This window comes from Geospiza fortis, unplaced genomic scaffold (assembly GCF_000277835.1).
Source record: "Geospiza fortis unplaced genomic scaffold, GeoFor_1.0 scaffold302, whole genome shotgun sequence".
In the NCBI taxonomy this organism is placed as follows: Eukaryota; Metazoa; Chordata; class Aves; order Passeriformes; family Thraupidae; genus Geospiza; species Geospiza fortis.
In genome coordinates this window covers 350,387-366,048 of record NW_005054572.1, presented here as the reverse complement: position 1 = coordinate 366,048, position 15,662 = coordinate 350,387, and the positions used below count along the sequence as shown (strand labels likewise).

The 15,662-nt window shown below is 42.9% G+C and overlaps 1 protein-coding gene across 1 annotated transcript in view; it reads right to left on the bottom strand.

The window, feature by feature from the left end:
- Positions 1 to 15,266, bottom strand: part of ETS2 (ETS proto-oncogene 2, transcription factor) — a 127,848-nt gene extending 112,582 nt beyond the window's left edge. The window contains exons 1-9 of the mRNA XM_005429744.1: positions 15,195 to 15,266; positions 12,449 to 12,569; positions 10,793 to 10,912; positions 10,143 to 10,343; positions 9,440 to 9,523; positions 8,542 to 8,784; positions 7,944 to 8,207; positions 7,192 to 7,310; positions 5,577 to 5,758 (exon numbers count right to left, since the gene is read on the bottom strand). Of these exons, the coding sequence (XP_005429801.1) occupies positions 5,577 to 5,758; positions 7,192 to 7,310; positions 7,944 to 8,207; positions 8,542 to 8,784; positions 9,440 to 9,523; positions 10,143 to 10,343; positions 10,793 to 10,912; positions 12,449 to 12,569; positions 15,195 to 15,266 (1,406 nt within the window). The remainder of the gene's footprint in view (positions 1 to 5,576; positions 5,759 to 7,191; positions 7,311 to 7,943; positions 8,208 to 8,541; positions 8,785 to 9,439; positions 9,524 to 10,142; positions 10,344 to 10,792; positions 10,913 to 12,448; positions 12,570 to 15,194) is intronic.
- Between the last annotated feature and the right edge of the window lie 396 nt (positions 15,267 to 15,662).

The window sequence follows — 15,662 nt, the reverse complement described above, 5'->3', positions numbered from 1 at the left end:
TGTATGTGTTTAAAAAAAGGAAAAAAAAAAAAAATTGGGATGCCAGCGGGCGTAGAGCCCTGATGAGGAAGAAAAGGAGTGTTGTGCACAGGACACTGGGGGAACTGTTCCAAACCATGCTTAGGCAGAGATGTCCCTGCTGGCTCAGCAGTGGCCCCAGGGAGGACTGGGCAGTGTGGGAGAAGGGGATTTGGGACTCACTCCTGGCTTCAGCAAGATGTGTGTTCCTGGCATCTCCCAGGGCTGGCGCTCAGGATGGGGAAAACAAACAAACAGGTCTGTTCAGAGGCATGTGGGAGGAATGATATTTCTCTTGGAAGAGCTCCTCTTCTTGCACAGGGCAAAAAAAAAAAAAAAAAAGCACCCTACAAGAGAAGGAGAGCTCCCTGTGAATGGCAGGAAGCTAAATGGGAGAACTGCATCTGCTGGATTGTTCTTTGCCTTCTGTCAGGGGAAAAAAAGAAAAAAAGTTAGACAAAGAAATAAAGTTTGATTCAAGATACAACAGGCCAAAGACAGGCAGTCAAGCGGAATTATGCTCACTGCACCAGACTTTTAACCTGCAACTACTCCATGGCAAACACTTTCCTTCCTTTCTGCACTTCACTCAGATGGTTAAAGGTGGGAGAAGGGCTCTGGAATCCCTCCTGTGGCACAGCAATCCCCCCCCAGACCATGCAGGGAGTTGTACATGGAGAGGGTCAGGAGCTGTCACTCCATCACTGCCCCCGTGGCCTCAGGAGGATCAGTCCAACACTGCTTTTCCAGAAGGAAGGACATGGCCCCAGCTTTCCAGAGGGATTGCAGGTTTTACCCCTCTGTGTGTCCTTTGGCCAGCCCCATACACACTCGTGCTGGGATCTCCCTTCATTCCCAAACCACAGGATTTTGGCACAGCTTGCTCGCCTCCCTCTGAGCTCTGGATTTCCCTCCACAGCCCAAGGAATGCACAGACAAACCTGTTTTCCCTTCTGGCTCTGCTCACAGTGAAAGACAATAAAGAACAAACAGGTTTGGGGTATGCAGGCTTTAGAGGAATTGTATTTTGCATTTGCTCACTCATTTTAGGTCGTGATGCAGAAAACCATGGTAAACATTCTATAGATGGGATTTTGGACAATTTTTCTAGCTATCTACACAGCAGCTGGGAAAAATATTTTCCTACCTCTCCACATTTTGCATGTGCAGAGGTTTCATTACATTTGTAATACTTGCTACTCATATTTTGTTGAGTTCATCATTCACCTCGTTGTAAATGCCAAGAGAGGTAGAGACAGAAGGAAGAAAAATGTCAAGCTGTGATGCTTCTTCCCCAAAGCACAGAAATACTTAATAACTCCTTTATTCATACCCAAAAAACTTATCACTTGAAAATCTCAATTTGCACAGACCAAATTAAGCTGTTACTGACCAGCATATCTTATTTATTTTTAATAACTTCACTGATTGTGTGGCTGCAGAGGGCACATCACATGGCAAACATTGGACATGAGTTCCTGGCTACCTTTCCCAAAGGCTGTGAGCCCCAGGGTGATTTTTTCGTTCTTCTTGGCTTACAGGGACACCTTTTATTCCCTCTTTAGCCTTTTGAGCATTCATGTGTCTGGCATATGAACGTTGCTGCAGTCACATGGTGCTGGGAACACAGGGGGTTCAACTTGTGCTCCACTTCACACAGAGAAACAAAGAGAAACATGAGACACAAGATAAACTCACATGGCCAAGGTCTGGCAATTCTTTACCCTGTCAAAATTTGGGTCAGCCTTGGAAAGGGCATCAAAAGAGCTATGGAAGAAATGGGAACTAGAAATTGAAGGGCTGAATCCTACATCCCTCCCTTTGGTCCTTGGCATATGAACAGCTAGCATGGCCAGAAATTCAGGGCTGAGAAACCTCCAGGATTGCAGATAATGCTGAATAGCTTCAGTAGCCAAATGCCAGAGTGCTGGTGAGGGACTCCAGGAGGACCTCACAACACACAAAGAAGTGGCAGGTGAGCGTCAGTGTAGGTTGGTTTAAAGAAATCCACCCAAGGAAAAATAACCCAAGCTGAGTGTATGTGATGCTAAACTTGGAAATGGTAGCTACCAGGAAATGGATTGCTGACAACTCTCTGAAATCATCAGCTCAGTGTGCAGGGACTGCCAAAAAGCCAAAAAAGCATCAGGGTACAGTTTTGCTGCTGAGCACAGCATTGGTGTGCCCTCACCTCAGAGCCTGGGTGAGGTGCTGGCCTCCAGTGCTTGAGGACAAATCAGCAGAGAGTGGCCAAGGGGCTCCTTCCTTTTAGGTTGGGCAAGGTGAGAAATCTCCGAAGGAAGAGAAACAGGCAGGGTGTCCCTTCCAAGAGGCTGAGCACTGTGAGGGGATGGGGGCCCACTTGGGGAAGCACCAGCAAGGAGTGGCCAGGTTTGCTCAGTCCTCCTGCCACTGGTGGAGATAAAGGATAAAGCAGTGGGATAAGTGTTCCATCATCTGCCCCATCCTCACTCCTCACCTGAACCCGCTGTGGCACACAGCTCAGACCTAGGGTGAGTGTGAGAATGAGGAGCAGCTGACAGATGTTTCCCAGAAAAGTCCCCTGGACACCGAGCATTTGTAGCTCACAGCGTTCCCAACCCACAGGTGATGTTTTACTTGGATGGAACTCTACTTTTTTCTTTTTTATTTATTTTTTTCTTTTTTTTTTGTTTTGTTTTTAATTAAAATTTTAAAAAAAGGCAAAAGCTTTGAAGTCAAACTCTGTTATTAGAGGTGATATGCCAGCCATGGGTAGGTGCCAACTGCAAGACTTTATTTTGACTGCAGTCTCATGAGGAAAGCTGGCAGCTGGGAGCCCAGGGAGGCATGTCCTGAAGAAGGTGAAGAATTCAGCCAGACTGCTTTCAACAGCCTCTTTGATGCTGGGTGGCTGAGAACACAGAGCAGGGCTTTCTGTGTGTGCTGGGACAAAATATCCTTTAATGATTGTCTTCTGGGTCACCCTGGGCTACACTTGAAGCCCTGTGTGGACCCAATCCAGTGCAGGAGGGCAGATTTTCATGGAATGGATCACACAGAACCACTGAGGTTGGAAAAGATCTCCAAAATCATCAGGTCCCAGCAGTGCCCCATGCCCACCTTGTCCCAGCCCAGAGCACTGAGTGCCACCTCCAGGGATGGGGACTCCACCACCCCCATGGGCAGCCCCTTCCACTGTTTTTCTTGAATATTTTTACTGCTGCCAAACACCCTAGTGTGGGTTGCATGGATCAAGATACTTCTACTACCATGAAATTTCTTTTTCTCTGCTGGGGGAGGAAAATAAACAACTTTCCTTTAGCCTCTAATTTGGAGCCTTCAGTGATCACCCACGCAGGAGACAACCATGGTTTCAGTCTAAATAAAGAAATAATTCCGTGTTCAGGGGGAAAAAAAGGCTGGAAATGGGACTTGACCAGGTTGAGAAGACAATTAGTGCTCTGCAGCCATGGTGTGAGAAAGGGAGAAAAAAATCTCACATTTATCATGACAGCCCGTACTTTATTTTCATGCAAAATAAATAATTCCCTCAGGATCAGGACCACATGTAGCACTACCCCTGTTCACAGCAAGGGGCTGGAAGGGGATGATCTTGAAGGTCCCTTCCAACCCAAACCATTCTATGATTCTTTTCCTTTTTTATTGCCTTTTAATTCCTTCATTCCTTTTTTATTTCCTTTTTCCAGGGACAAGGAAAACTAAGGCTGAAGGACAAGGAAAAAATAAGTCTGCAACTGTTTAGGGTTGACCAGGGGCCTACCTTCTCAACTCCTCCCATATAGAAAGGCCCATTCCCAAAAAAACCCCAAGCCCATGGTTTTTCACAGGGTGACTACAACAAAAGCAACAGCAAGACACAGTTTGGTAGAAAGATCATGAGGCTTAGGGCCAGCATTATTTAATATCTGTATTTTTAACTTTTTAAAAGTGTGGAAATGTTTCTGCATTTCCTGCTCGTCTGGAAGGTGGAGGGATGAAGAGGATGATGGAGACAGCAGGGTTCCTTTGCACAGGATGAGAACAGTTCAAGCTAAAGTTGTCTTCCCACCTGTGTTTTTCCATATCTCCCCCCACCTCTTTTCACACCACAGAGCTGCCAGTTTTCTTTCAGAGGCACAACACAAAGGTGTTAACTCGAATTTCTATGCAGAATGGTTGCATCCATCCAGCTCAGCTCCAGACCAGCCTCCACATTCTTGCAGTATTTTCTCCAATAAGCCCCAAGCCTGGCTGGTTATTTTCTTTTTGGGTTACTTTTTCCATCCTGCAGCTGTTGAGGGTGGTGAAGGATGGACAAGGATTGAACCAACAAACAAAGAAGGAACTCCTCTGAAACTTTCCAGATTGAAAAGCACACACAAAACTTTCTTTTCAAGAGGTTTTAATGAAGAGTCATATTTTTAAACCTCTCACACTGTACAACACATTTAACTGTACAACAAGCTCAGATAAAAAATAAAGCTTTCTTACAAAGTACGTTTTTCCACCTTTTTTTTTTTCTTTTTTTTTTTTTTTTTTTTGCAGTAAAAATAGCTGCTACATAAAACCCTCCTGATCTTTGAAAAGGAGTCACAGTTATTTCCAAAAATAGAATTCATATTTTAATCATACAGAATAAACTGCAGGAAGAGACAAGTGAACTGAAAAAATAAGGCTTGTATATAAACTTTTTTTTAAAAGTACATGCATAGAAGTTGAAAAACATATGCCATTTATAAAGAAAAAAAGGTAATTTCACCCATATTAATATTTTTATTTTTCAGTTACAGAAGAAATCACAAACAGGCCCTTTTATGTCCCAGAATACAACATTAGTTTTCTGTAAAAATGCCAAAATGCACAAAGAATTGCCAGCTTCAGTCTTGGCAAAATCCTGAGCCCGACCTCCCTCCCTGCCCCCCAATGCATGCACACTGAGCATAGAACTTCTGCTGTCTCTCAGGCCAATTCAATATTTGCAGAAGGTTGTATATCCTAGACAAACATGAACCCTCCCCCCACCCCACATTTGATAAGTTTACATTCATCCTATTTCAAAGCACACATACAATTAGTTTAATTTACACTATACAGTATCTGTTAAATAGGAACATCAGAGTTTCCAAAGGAATCACAGGATATATACAAATTGAATATTGAAATGGTATGATTTTCCTTCCCTTCTTTAAAAGGGTGGGGTTTTTTTTCTGTTAACAGTTGCTACATCTGGTTTTGGACACAAGAGTGTTTATGTACCTATGCAGCAAATTTCTGGAGTAGTAACAATAATAATAACAACAACAAAACGTGCTTTAAAACAAAAGTAATACCAGTTCTCCTTACTGCTCATTTCAAATAAATTAGTTTGTGTTTGTTTTTAAATAAACTGCATGAGGACGGCGGTGTTTCAAAAACATCCCAGCCAGAGCTCTGCTGGGTTTCTCACAGCCAACCTTTGGTTCCACAGCCAACCCATCCTTCCAGGGCAGTGTCAAAGCGCTGTGTGGGGCAGGGCAGGCAGCTGAAACGCTGCCCCCAGGAGCATCCAGGCCTGTGCCCACTCCCCAGAGCCCCACCCGTGCAGCTCCTCGGGGGTGTAGCCCAGCAGGTTGTGCAGGTCGCACACGAAGCGGTACACGTAGCGCTTGCCCGACGTCTTGTGGATGATGTTCTTGTCGTAGTAGTAGCGCAGGCCCCGGCTCAGCTTCTCGTAGTTCATCTTGGGCTTGTTCTTCCTCCTCCCCCAGCGCCGTGCCACCTGCCAGAAAGCAAAACTCGTTCAAAATTTGTTCGTCTCGTCATCTTCTTAGCGGCTGATTAAAGAAAACCCTTTCTCAGTCAGAGCATTTTATTTGCTTTGGGTGGCCCAGCCTCACAAGAGAGGAGTTGGTGACTGATCCCACAAGAGACCTCAACAGCAGCTCCAGGAGGAGGTGGCTGACAGCAAAGTGGAAGTTGGCCCAGAGTCAGACAGATTTTACTCCAAAATACCCAGGTGTGAGTTTCAAGCCCTGGGAATCATTTGTTTAACTCAGAGTGAGCTTGAGAGTTCCCCCAGAAGTCTTTGGTGTTGTTATGCTAAGTTGTCCATGTTCTGCTCCCCTATTGGTTTTTTGTCCAGGTTTCTGCTCCCCTTACTTGTTTCCCTTCTATGGTTATTGTTCTAGAATGTTCTAACCCAACTGTATATATTGTTGCTTCCCCTTTATCTCAGGTCTGGGGTTCCTGCCCCTCACACTGTGCTCCATGTTTGTTTTTTTCACCCTTTACAGAAGTTCCTTTTGGGCAACTCCATTGAACCTGCTCCTTTCTGCCACCCCTGCCCTGAAGTCAGGGAACCAGAGAGGTTTGTCACAGGCACCCTCACTGTGACAGACACCAGTTTGTAGGGGATGGCCAAAACATGGTTAAGGAGGTCAGGTTTAGGGAGAAATCACAGAATATCCCAAGCTGGCAGTGTCCTACAGGGACCAAAGTCTAATTCCTGGCCCTGCACTGGACACCTCAAGAAACACAGAATATCCTGAGCTGGAAGGAGTCACAGAATCAACCAGGCTGGGAAAGAGCTCTGAGACCAAGCTATGACCCAACACCACCTTGTCATCCAGACCATGGCACTGAGTGCCACATCCAGGCTTTAATCCTTAAACACCCCCACGGACAGTGACTCCACCACCAGTGCAGCTCCTGGCCCTGCACAGGACAAGCCCCAAGAATCACAGAATACCCTGAGCTGGAAGGGACCCCCAGGGATCCAAGCCCAGCTCCTGTCCCTGCACTGACACCCCAACAATCCCACCCTGTGCCTGAGAGTTTTGCCCAAACACTCCCGGAGCTCTGGCTCAATGTGCTCTCTCAAAAACCACTGTTTTACCAGGCAGCAGGGGACAACTCTTCACTGGAAGTTCAATGCTATAAAGTTCCTTGCAGTTCATTATTCCTCTCCCCTCTTTTTTCTTAAATCTAGAAGTTTCACTGGACTTTTTATCTCTTAATACAATAATCTTCCTACTAGAAACAGTATCAGAAGATGAAAATGCATCACTTTGAATGAATGAAGTTCCCAGAATACTTCAAAAGCAGCATTACTATATTTGCTGTGCAGCTAAACACACATTATATCCAAGACTGGGCCCACAGAGATCAAATCAGACCCCAAAATCTTTGTTTTCACCCCAATTAGCCACATACCTCATCTGGGTCAGCAAGTTTAAATTCCCATCCATCTCCTGTCCAGCTAATGAATGACTGACAGGACTTGTCAGTCAGTAACTCCAGAAGGAATTGCCACAGCTGGATAGGTCCACTGCCTGTTGGGAAAGAGGAGACAGAAAAACCACAAATTAATACCTCTGCCAGCTCTAACCACAAGCAATGTATGTGACCAGACTTGTATCACAGACCTGGTAATTAATCTGATTTATCTTTTTTATAGATCAGAAAGAAACCTACGGTTTTACTCTATAGCACAAACCTGCTATTACCAACGTAAAAATGAAGTCATGTTTTTCATGGAAACAAAGGATTTAACAGAAGTTGTGGCTTTCCCCCTCATATGGATCCTTTAACCCTCACTCCCACCTCCCCAACAGCTGCATTTTGAGCTCCAGGGCTTGTCCTGAAGTCTTTGGCTTGGCAAAGATCCTACAGGAAAAAACCAATTTCAGCAAGGACTACAGCAACAAGGCCTTAACAACACCTGTGGGAATTTCCAAATCTGGGAGATTTTGTCCAAGCTCCCCTCTTTTTCAAACAGATCAAAAAGTGCATTTGATTTTTACTTGATCTGACTTGCCTGCCTGTTCTTGTTTTGGGTGGATAATCCCCCACATAAGAAATTGAAATTATTTGTGACTAGTGGTCTCTACCTCCCATGGCACACATTGGAGGGAACACTGATGTTACATAAAAAACAGGAGTGACCATTTTGCCTCACCACTCACCAGTAAAGCCAGCCAGGATGGCTGCTGGTATAACTGGTTTCCCTTGCTCCACAGGATCACTCCTCTCTTGAATGTAGTCTTTGAAGGACATGGTAGGTTTGCTCAGGCACAGGGACTGGCTGCAGTCATCCTCAAAGCTCTCATAGGATGGCACACGCTGCAAATCCACCAGGGAGGATTGGCTGTTCCAGGACTGCAGCATGGAATCTGAGCTCTCATAGCTCTCAGCACCACTGTCACTGGATTCGTGCTCTCTCAGCTTGCCTTCATCAAATGAAACGATGAAATAAATCAAATACAAATAAATATGAATAAATAGAATAATTAAAATAAATACACTAATAAATATAATAATAAATATAATAATATACAAGAATAAATATAACAGTATATAATAAATACTATAATAATATATAACAATATAATAATAATTAATAAAATAATATTAAAGATAAAATTTAAATTAAAAATAAAAATAGTACAGGGTTGGTGGTTTCTTTCTCTCAATCCAGCCTATCCGTATAAATCATGCAAAGGAGGAAGAAGCATTCAGATCGTGGCCTTGGCCCCCATGGTTATCATGCAGATAACGACTCACCAGAGTTATCCATCAGCAAATTGAGGTTGTTCCTTGGGAAATCTTGGCTTACTGCACAGTAGTTCACACCAACAGCATCTGCTTGGGTTTTAGGGAACAATGGGAAGTCTTGTTCTGGGTTGAGGAGATTCGGTGCCGTGGAAGTCTGACAGACGTCAGTCAGGAGACTGGGTTTGGGATAACTGAGGGGTTTAGGGTATCCAGGCATTTGCATTCCATAGGAATTCTGATCTACGTTAACAGCTGAAAAAAGAAACCAAAGAATTAGATGATTTTTCCCCTGGAGACCCTTAAACAAACTAATACACTAAATACGCCAAATCAGATTCTGCAAATCCCCCTCTCTAACTTGCCAGCCACAAATGCCCATTGTTCATTCTTCAAGGAAACTACAGAAAAAATTGGGGAAGTTTTAAGTGGTTTTGAGCAAGGCTCTCCCCATTAAGTGGTGTAATCAGGCTGAGTGAAGCCTGACTGTGGTAGAATAAAACACACCATCAATCAAACAATCTGAGGGAGCCAGCACTGCATCCCACACACTCCCAACAGCTCTAGCACATTTCCAGAGCCTTTAAAAAGGCCTAAACAGAATTCTTGCTGCTTCCCAGTTTTTGCCTCTGTTTGCTAGAGATGGGAGTGGTCATTGTGCTCCACAGAGGGAGGGCTTGGCATAGCAAGAGGAAATTTCATTTTCTCAAAGGCTTTGCTCTTCAAACGATTTCCGATATAAATTAGGTGACAATTGAACAATACAAGGAAAGGAGGCTGGAGCAGCTGAAGTCAAATGTTCTCCTCAAACACAGTAACTATTTTGGTGCTTTTTGTTTCTACCCTAAATCTGTGACACGCTCAGAATAAACTGAGAGATGCAAAAATATGAATTTTTAAAAATACTTACTTAAGGAATTATTATTGACCCAGTGAGGAACTGAGGTGAGGTGAGAGTTCTCCACATATTGATCTTGTGTTTTCTCTTGGCTGTCTGGGGAGAGGAGAAAAAGAGAAAATTTGGGTTTATAGTTTTAAAGATCCAACCTGTAAGCCATGGAAAGCTCCTGACTCTTGGGAGTATTTTGGTACATTCACAAAAATTTTAGTAGCACACTCTATTTGTACTGCATTTTCTCTCATGACAGAAATCACACCAAAAAAAAAATCCAACCAACTTCCAACAGGCTTTAAAACCATCACCACCAACTGAATTTTCCCATTAAACTTAAAATCAACAATAATTGCAATGTGCTTTAAGGTCCAACTGCTGGTTAACTTTGTATTTATGGGGTTAACTGCTTTATTTATGGGGTATTTACATTGGTTGTACCCCAATCTCACTTATTCCAGTGATCTTCCCAAATAAAACCTGCCCACAAATGTACCCAGCCTGCACACAGAATGTCTGCAGCCATCTGCATCTGTACTTGGCATACCAAGGATGTACTGACAGTGCTGATAATGCTGTTATTAAGCAAGTTTTAAAGTTCATTTCGAGTTTTCACATGCAATAAAACCCTTAATAGTGAAACCAGTGTTGAAATCGAGTTCCATTTCTGTTTCTGTTAGGAGAGCCCTAAACCAAAAGCTTTTTCTGGCTCTCTAACTACCTTTTATCATCTGTTCCAGGTGTTCCCACAGAATATCACCCACATAGTCAGGTGCCAGTTCCAGGAAACGCTCCTTGCCCAGGTTGCACAAGTCTTGGCCACTCATAAGAAACTGATGGAAATTCACATTTGCCAAGCTGAACTCATTGGTAGCCCATGAAAGCCACTGGCAAACTTGTTGTTCAGTCCACAGCCAGGGATCTGCAAGACAGGAAGGATCCAACATTTAGAGATAACTCCTGGCCCTTGTCAATAAATCTTCCTTATAAAACAGTGAATTAAAAAAAACTAAAATTGTTTAGCCAAGTTATTGAGTCCTCAATGAATTCAGAATGAATGTATTCTTGAATTTATAAAAAAACCCCAAACAACTCAGTTCTCTCTTTTCTTTCTGCATTCACTTTCAACCAGAGATGTCCTCAGCTTGCTTGACTCTCTCCTGCTGCCAAAGCATGAGCTCTCCATGCACCCATTTTTAACACCAGCAAGTCTGGCCTCTCCAAGGCAAGCTGTGCCAGATTCACATAGGATCCATTCTTGTATTTCCTACTGACATCATTCTTTCCTTTTCAAAGAGCAGCTATTCAGCCTCCTCCTTAGCATTAAAAGGAAAAAAAAAAAAAAAGAGCTTATAAATAGCAAACACTTACTATTTGGGATACCCAGTCGACACTGTTCCTTTGTGAAACCACTGAAAGTATCTTTCAGGGCCTGACTCATCACAGCCTTGCTGCACGGGGTTAACAGAGGCAATTCACAGTTGTTCGACTCTGCAAGAAAAGAAAAGGGGTGGAGGGGAGGAAGAAGACACATTAACTTCAGGGCACTGAAAGGACTGATTGGCTTTTACTATTTGAAGAATTAAAAAAATAAAATACATGCTAAAAAGTTGGTGGTTTAACAACAGAGATCTCCACACTCCAAAATCTCTGTGCTACTCGTTTGATAAGATTGCATCACTAATTAGAGCTTTGCAGCTTTCCATGCATAGATCCTTATTTCCTCTCAGTAGTTACATAAAGTGCCTTTGTTGCAGGGAAAACTTGATTATTTTTTAAGGGAAATGAGACTGCTTACTCCTATTTTACCACCTATAATTTGCCCTGAGACTTCTTTGCAACTCCAGACAATCTTTATTTAATTTGAGAGCAAAGTAACTGACAGCAGGGTTGTGAAGAGCCAGCTTGCACTACTCAACACTGCATTTCAGACCTTATCACATCTCATCACCCAGGCACATGGTGCAATGGATTATTCCATCATCTGGACCAAACAAGTGTGACTGGTAACAAGCTGGGGGTGAATAATGCATCCAACCACAAAGCTGGCACCATTATATGTCAGTAAAAATCACTGATCTACTTCACTGACTTTCAAATTTACAAGAAGATTCTATTTTAGGGATAAATTCAGCTCCCACTCAGCTTTTCTTATTGGTCAATTTTTACCAGAAGATGCCTCATTTTATCACAGAATGGTTTGGGCTGGAAGGGACCTTAAAGCTCATCCAGTGCCACCTCCTGCCATGGGCAGGGACACCTTCCACTGTCCCAGTTGCTCCTGGCAGATTCCAAGTCAGCTCAGAGCTCTGCAGCTCTTCTTGCTCTCCCAGACTATCTACAGGCTGCACTTGTGCTTAACTTCTGCTTTTACCACACCCTTCCTAATATCTGCAAGCACTTGCTTTGCTGACCAGAGCAGGTGACTGATTAGAATCACAGTAGAACAAAGGACCTGTGGTTTTCTGGGTTTGAGGGCTTGAGGTTTTATTTCCTTTCCCTAAGGGGAGATAAAAGCAGCATCAGGTAAAATATCTACATTTTGTCAGGGATTTTTGGCAAGGATATGTAGGGCACTCTTGGTGGGATACTGACCTACACACACACAAATAATAATTTTAAAAAATCTTAAAATATCCCCACCTTGTTTTTTAAAGTATGTGATAAAACATACTGAGATTTAACACCAGAGAATCAAAAAGCTTTCAGAATATTTGCACTTTAATTATGGTTGAGATGTTGCAAATTTAAATACATAAAACTCTCTTTTTAAAGATTTTTCAACTCTTAGCTCTGCTTAAACTCCTACTAAGGCTTCTTCCATGAAAAATCAGACTATTAGGCTACTGCATCCCAGCTCCTATTTCTTTTCAATGCAGAAAACAACAACTAACCACAAAGAAACTGACATGAGTAAAACCAAGCACGTACACAGAAGTCCGTGTATTAAACCACCCAGGAAATGTTAGTTAGACCCGAAAAATTTCTGCTCTACCAAGTGGACAAAGGAGCAAAGTGAGGATTTACCATAAGAAGTGGAGTCAAACCCTGTTGGCACTTCCTGAAGCGTTTGGTCTTCACTGAGTGAGCAAAAATATCCAGCAAAAAGCGAGTTGGAGCTGTCAAAAGTGTCAAACGCTGGCTGACGCTGCAGAGGAACAGAATAAACACAGAACCACGTCAGCATTTTGCTGCAGAGCTGTGAACTCCTCTGCTAGGAAGTGTCTGGGTTTGGTTTCCTAGATCTGGAGATCATGCACAACCACTACCTTGAATGAGCCAGCTCTGAAACGTAACCACAACGAGGGCACAGCTTCTGCTACGTGAATAAAACCCACTGGTAAGGGCCCTCGAGGGGGAGGATGTTCTGCAGCTTACAGTAAAGCCAAATCAAGATATTCTTAGGTTTATTTCCTGTAATTGAGGCTTTTAACAATAGACAATACACATGTGTGTATAAACACATGTTTATTTCCAGGTGCATTTTAAAGAAATCCTCATTTCCTTAACCCTTTAAATTGATTATCCACTCGATGGGGATTTGATGGCAGATCAGTAAATTATGGGAAAACTGCCAGTGTAAAACCTACAGTAGATTTATGAATTTGTTTTTTTCTTCTAAAGGATAAAACTCATCTGAACCACATCACTTGAAGCTACACAGCCAGCTTTATAGGACTTGAGGAAGGATGTTGCAGCAACTTTTACACTTCTGCCTTACTTACTGGATTTGCCAGCAACCACATTTTGAAGTCTTTCAAGTGCTCAGATGCTCAGTGAAACACTTCTACTTTCATTTTACAGCAAGGCATAAACAAGACTGATAAAAATGGATTCTACTGATATACTGACATTCAAGAAACATTGTTATATTTTGAAAACCTAACTCCTTTCAAACTTGACTTGAGCCAACTGTGTATGTGCCAGAAATATTGGTATGAAATTACTAAATTCTCCTCCACCACTTTAGTCTTTGGGGGGCAGAAGGAATGTGAGCAGAGGAGGAAATAACTTCAAAAACATCTTATGAAACTTGCTTGTTAGTCACAGGGAAACCCTATCTGCAACATCTTGAGGCAAAGATGGGATAAAAGCTGCCACTGAGATTTTTCTCAAGGTACCTGAGGATAGAACATTGCTCTGGAAAGCTGCAGCTGGCCCATGGCTGGAGACAAAGGCAGCTTGCAAATGTTTATTTGGTTTAGGCAAACACTGGTTTGCCAGCTTGTGCCAAAGGAGTGGATTTAGCTGAGGACAAGGCAAGGATTTTTCAGGGCAGTATTCATGCGCAATGCAAAAAGCAACCTAAACTACGTTCCTGGAACAGCAAATTAGGATTCATTTTCCCTCTCATTCCCTAATTTTTCACATAAAAATCTCCTGGCCAGCAGGGACAAATTGTGGAGCTCTGTTTCAGGTACTCCCCAAGTCAAAGCCAGCCCTTGGAAAGGCTCATGTCTGAATAAAACAAGTTAATAACATCTACCAAATCTGCTGGTAAAAGATTCTTTATACATTACTAGATAAAAGCTCTGACTCATCTCTAGTACCTAAAAGAAAGGGCAAGTTCTTTCAACACAATCTGGAAACTCCTGCATTTTGTGTAAATGACCCTTCTCCTGAGTCACTGGAAAAAATGCTGTGGCATGTGAATGAGTAAAATCCATACCGTGCTGGTTTCATATTTCAAAAGGGAGAAAATTAATGTACAAGCATGTTCTTCATTTAATAGTAGTAAAAGAGGAAAAATACAATGCAGGATGAATTCTGCTCATCCTATCAGTTTCACAACTACTTTGTTTGGCTTTTCAATACATGTAATTATTGCAGAACGAAATAAAACGGAATGTGAACAGACACAGCAGAACACAAATCTCTGACTTAATTCTATGACAACTGAACAACTGCTTAGAGCAACCAATGTGTTAAGAGCACACAGATGCTAAGTTGGGGATCTCTTGGATTTTTTTGTGAAGAGAAAAAAGGGTTAAGAGGGGACATAAAGCACCAGAGCAGTGAACATCCCAGAGCCTCACTGATTCTTCAAACCATGGCCATTTCTCAAAGTTACTGAGAGTAGAAAGGGTCTCCCTAACCTTTACATTGATCAATGCTGTGTAAAAAAATTGATATTGGGATTAAAAAGCAAGTTGCATGAATGGGGAGGGGGAAAGCGCTTTAAGACTAAGCCTTTACAGTCTGCTGACCTCACTTTGTAAATTCCTTTCAAAACAAGGTAACAGGCACAGCCTACCTAAAGATCAAATAAATTTAATGATTTTTGGAGTTATTACAATGTATTTGGCTTCCATTAATAACAGTTGGAAGCGAACAACCTACTTTTAATCCAAACAAGGTTCAGGAAGGTACCAAACCTGACCAGTCCTATCAGGACAGGCCTCTGCCAGTCTCATCAAATTTAAGATCTCCTGCTGCCCATCTTTAAGCCTTTGATTTGGCAGAAGTTCCACCCACACCAGCAAATTTGAGCTCAGTTCTTGTCCACCTCTTTTAAATTTAGGGAATGGAGAGAGGGAGCTTTGTTGGGGGAGAGGGTTGAGGATTCAAGATTTGCACCTTCCTATTTCAGTCCTGTTTTTCACATCTCTGTGGAACTCAGTGGGAATACTCTGGCAGAAGATTAGAGGGGAGCAATGAAGCCTGTGCTCACTTCTTGTCCAATTCCTATTCTAGCACTGCAGGAACACAACAGGAGCACAGGCTGGGAGCTGCCCCAGCTGGGTTTGGGAGCTGACAGCTCCAGGGTACTCACCTTGAGCATTCCTCTGTACATGTTGGACACGGGAGCTACTTGATCCATGTTCCTGACCCCAAAGTCACTCATCTGAAAAAGGAGAGAGGTCCTGTTAAATCCACAGCCAAAGGAGGGGGAAGCAGATGTTACCAGATGTTACCAGATCCAGCTCTGGCAATGAGATACAGGGAAAGCTTTTCCAACCTCCCAGCCACACAGGGCAGCTCCCACCTTGTTTTTCAGCTGGGAGAGCTCTCACAGAATTTGTGTTTGCCTGCAAAGCCCACAGAAACCCCTTGCTCACTGAGTACCTGTCTCTTTGGGCTTTGTTCAACTTTTCACCTATGACCTGAGGTAATCAGTTTTGTGTTATTTTTGTGCCCTCTCACAGGCCATGATTCACTTCAGACTTTGGCTTTCAGAGGAAGAGGAGTGACAGAGTGACACTGTGATACACCTTCATCACTTCATGAATAATCAGAGAAG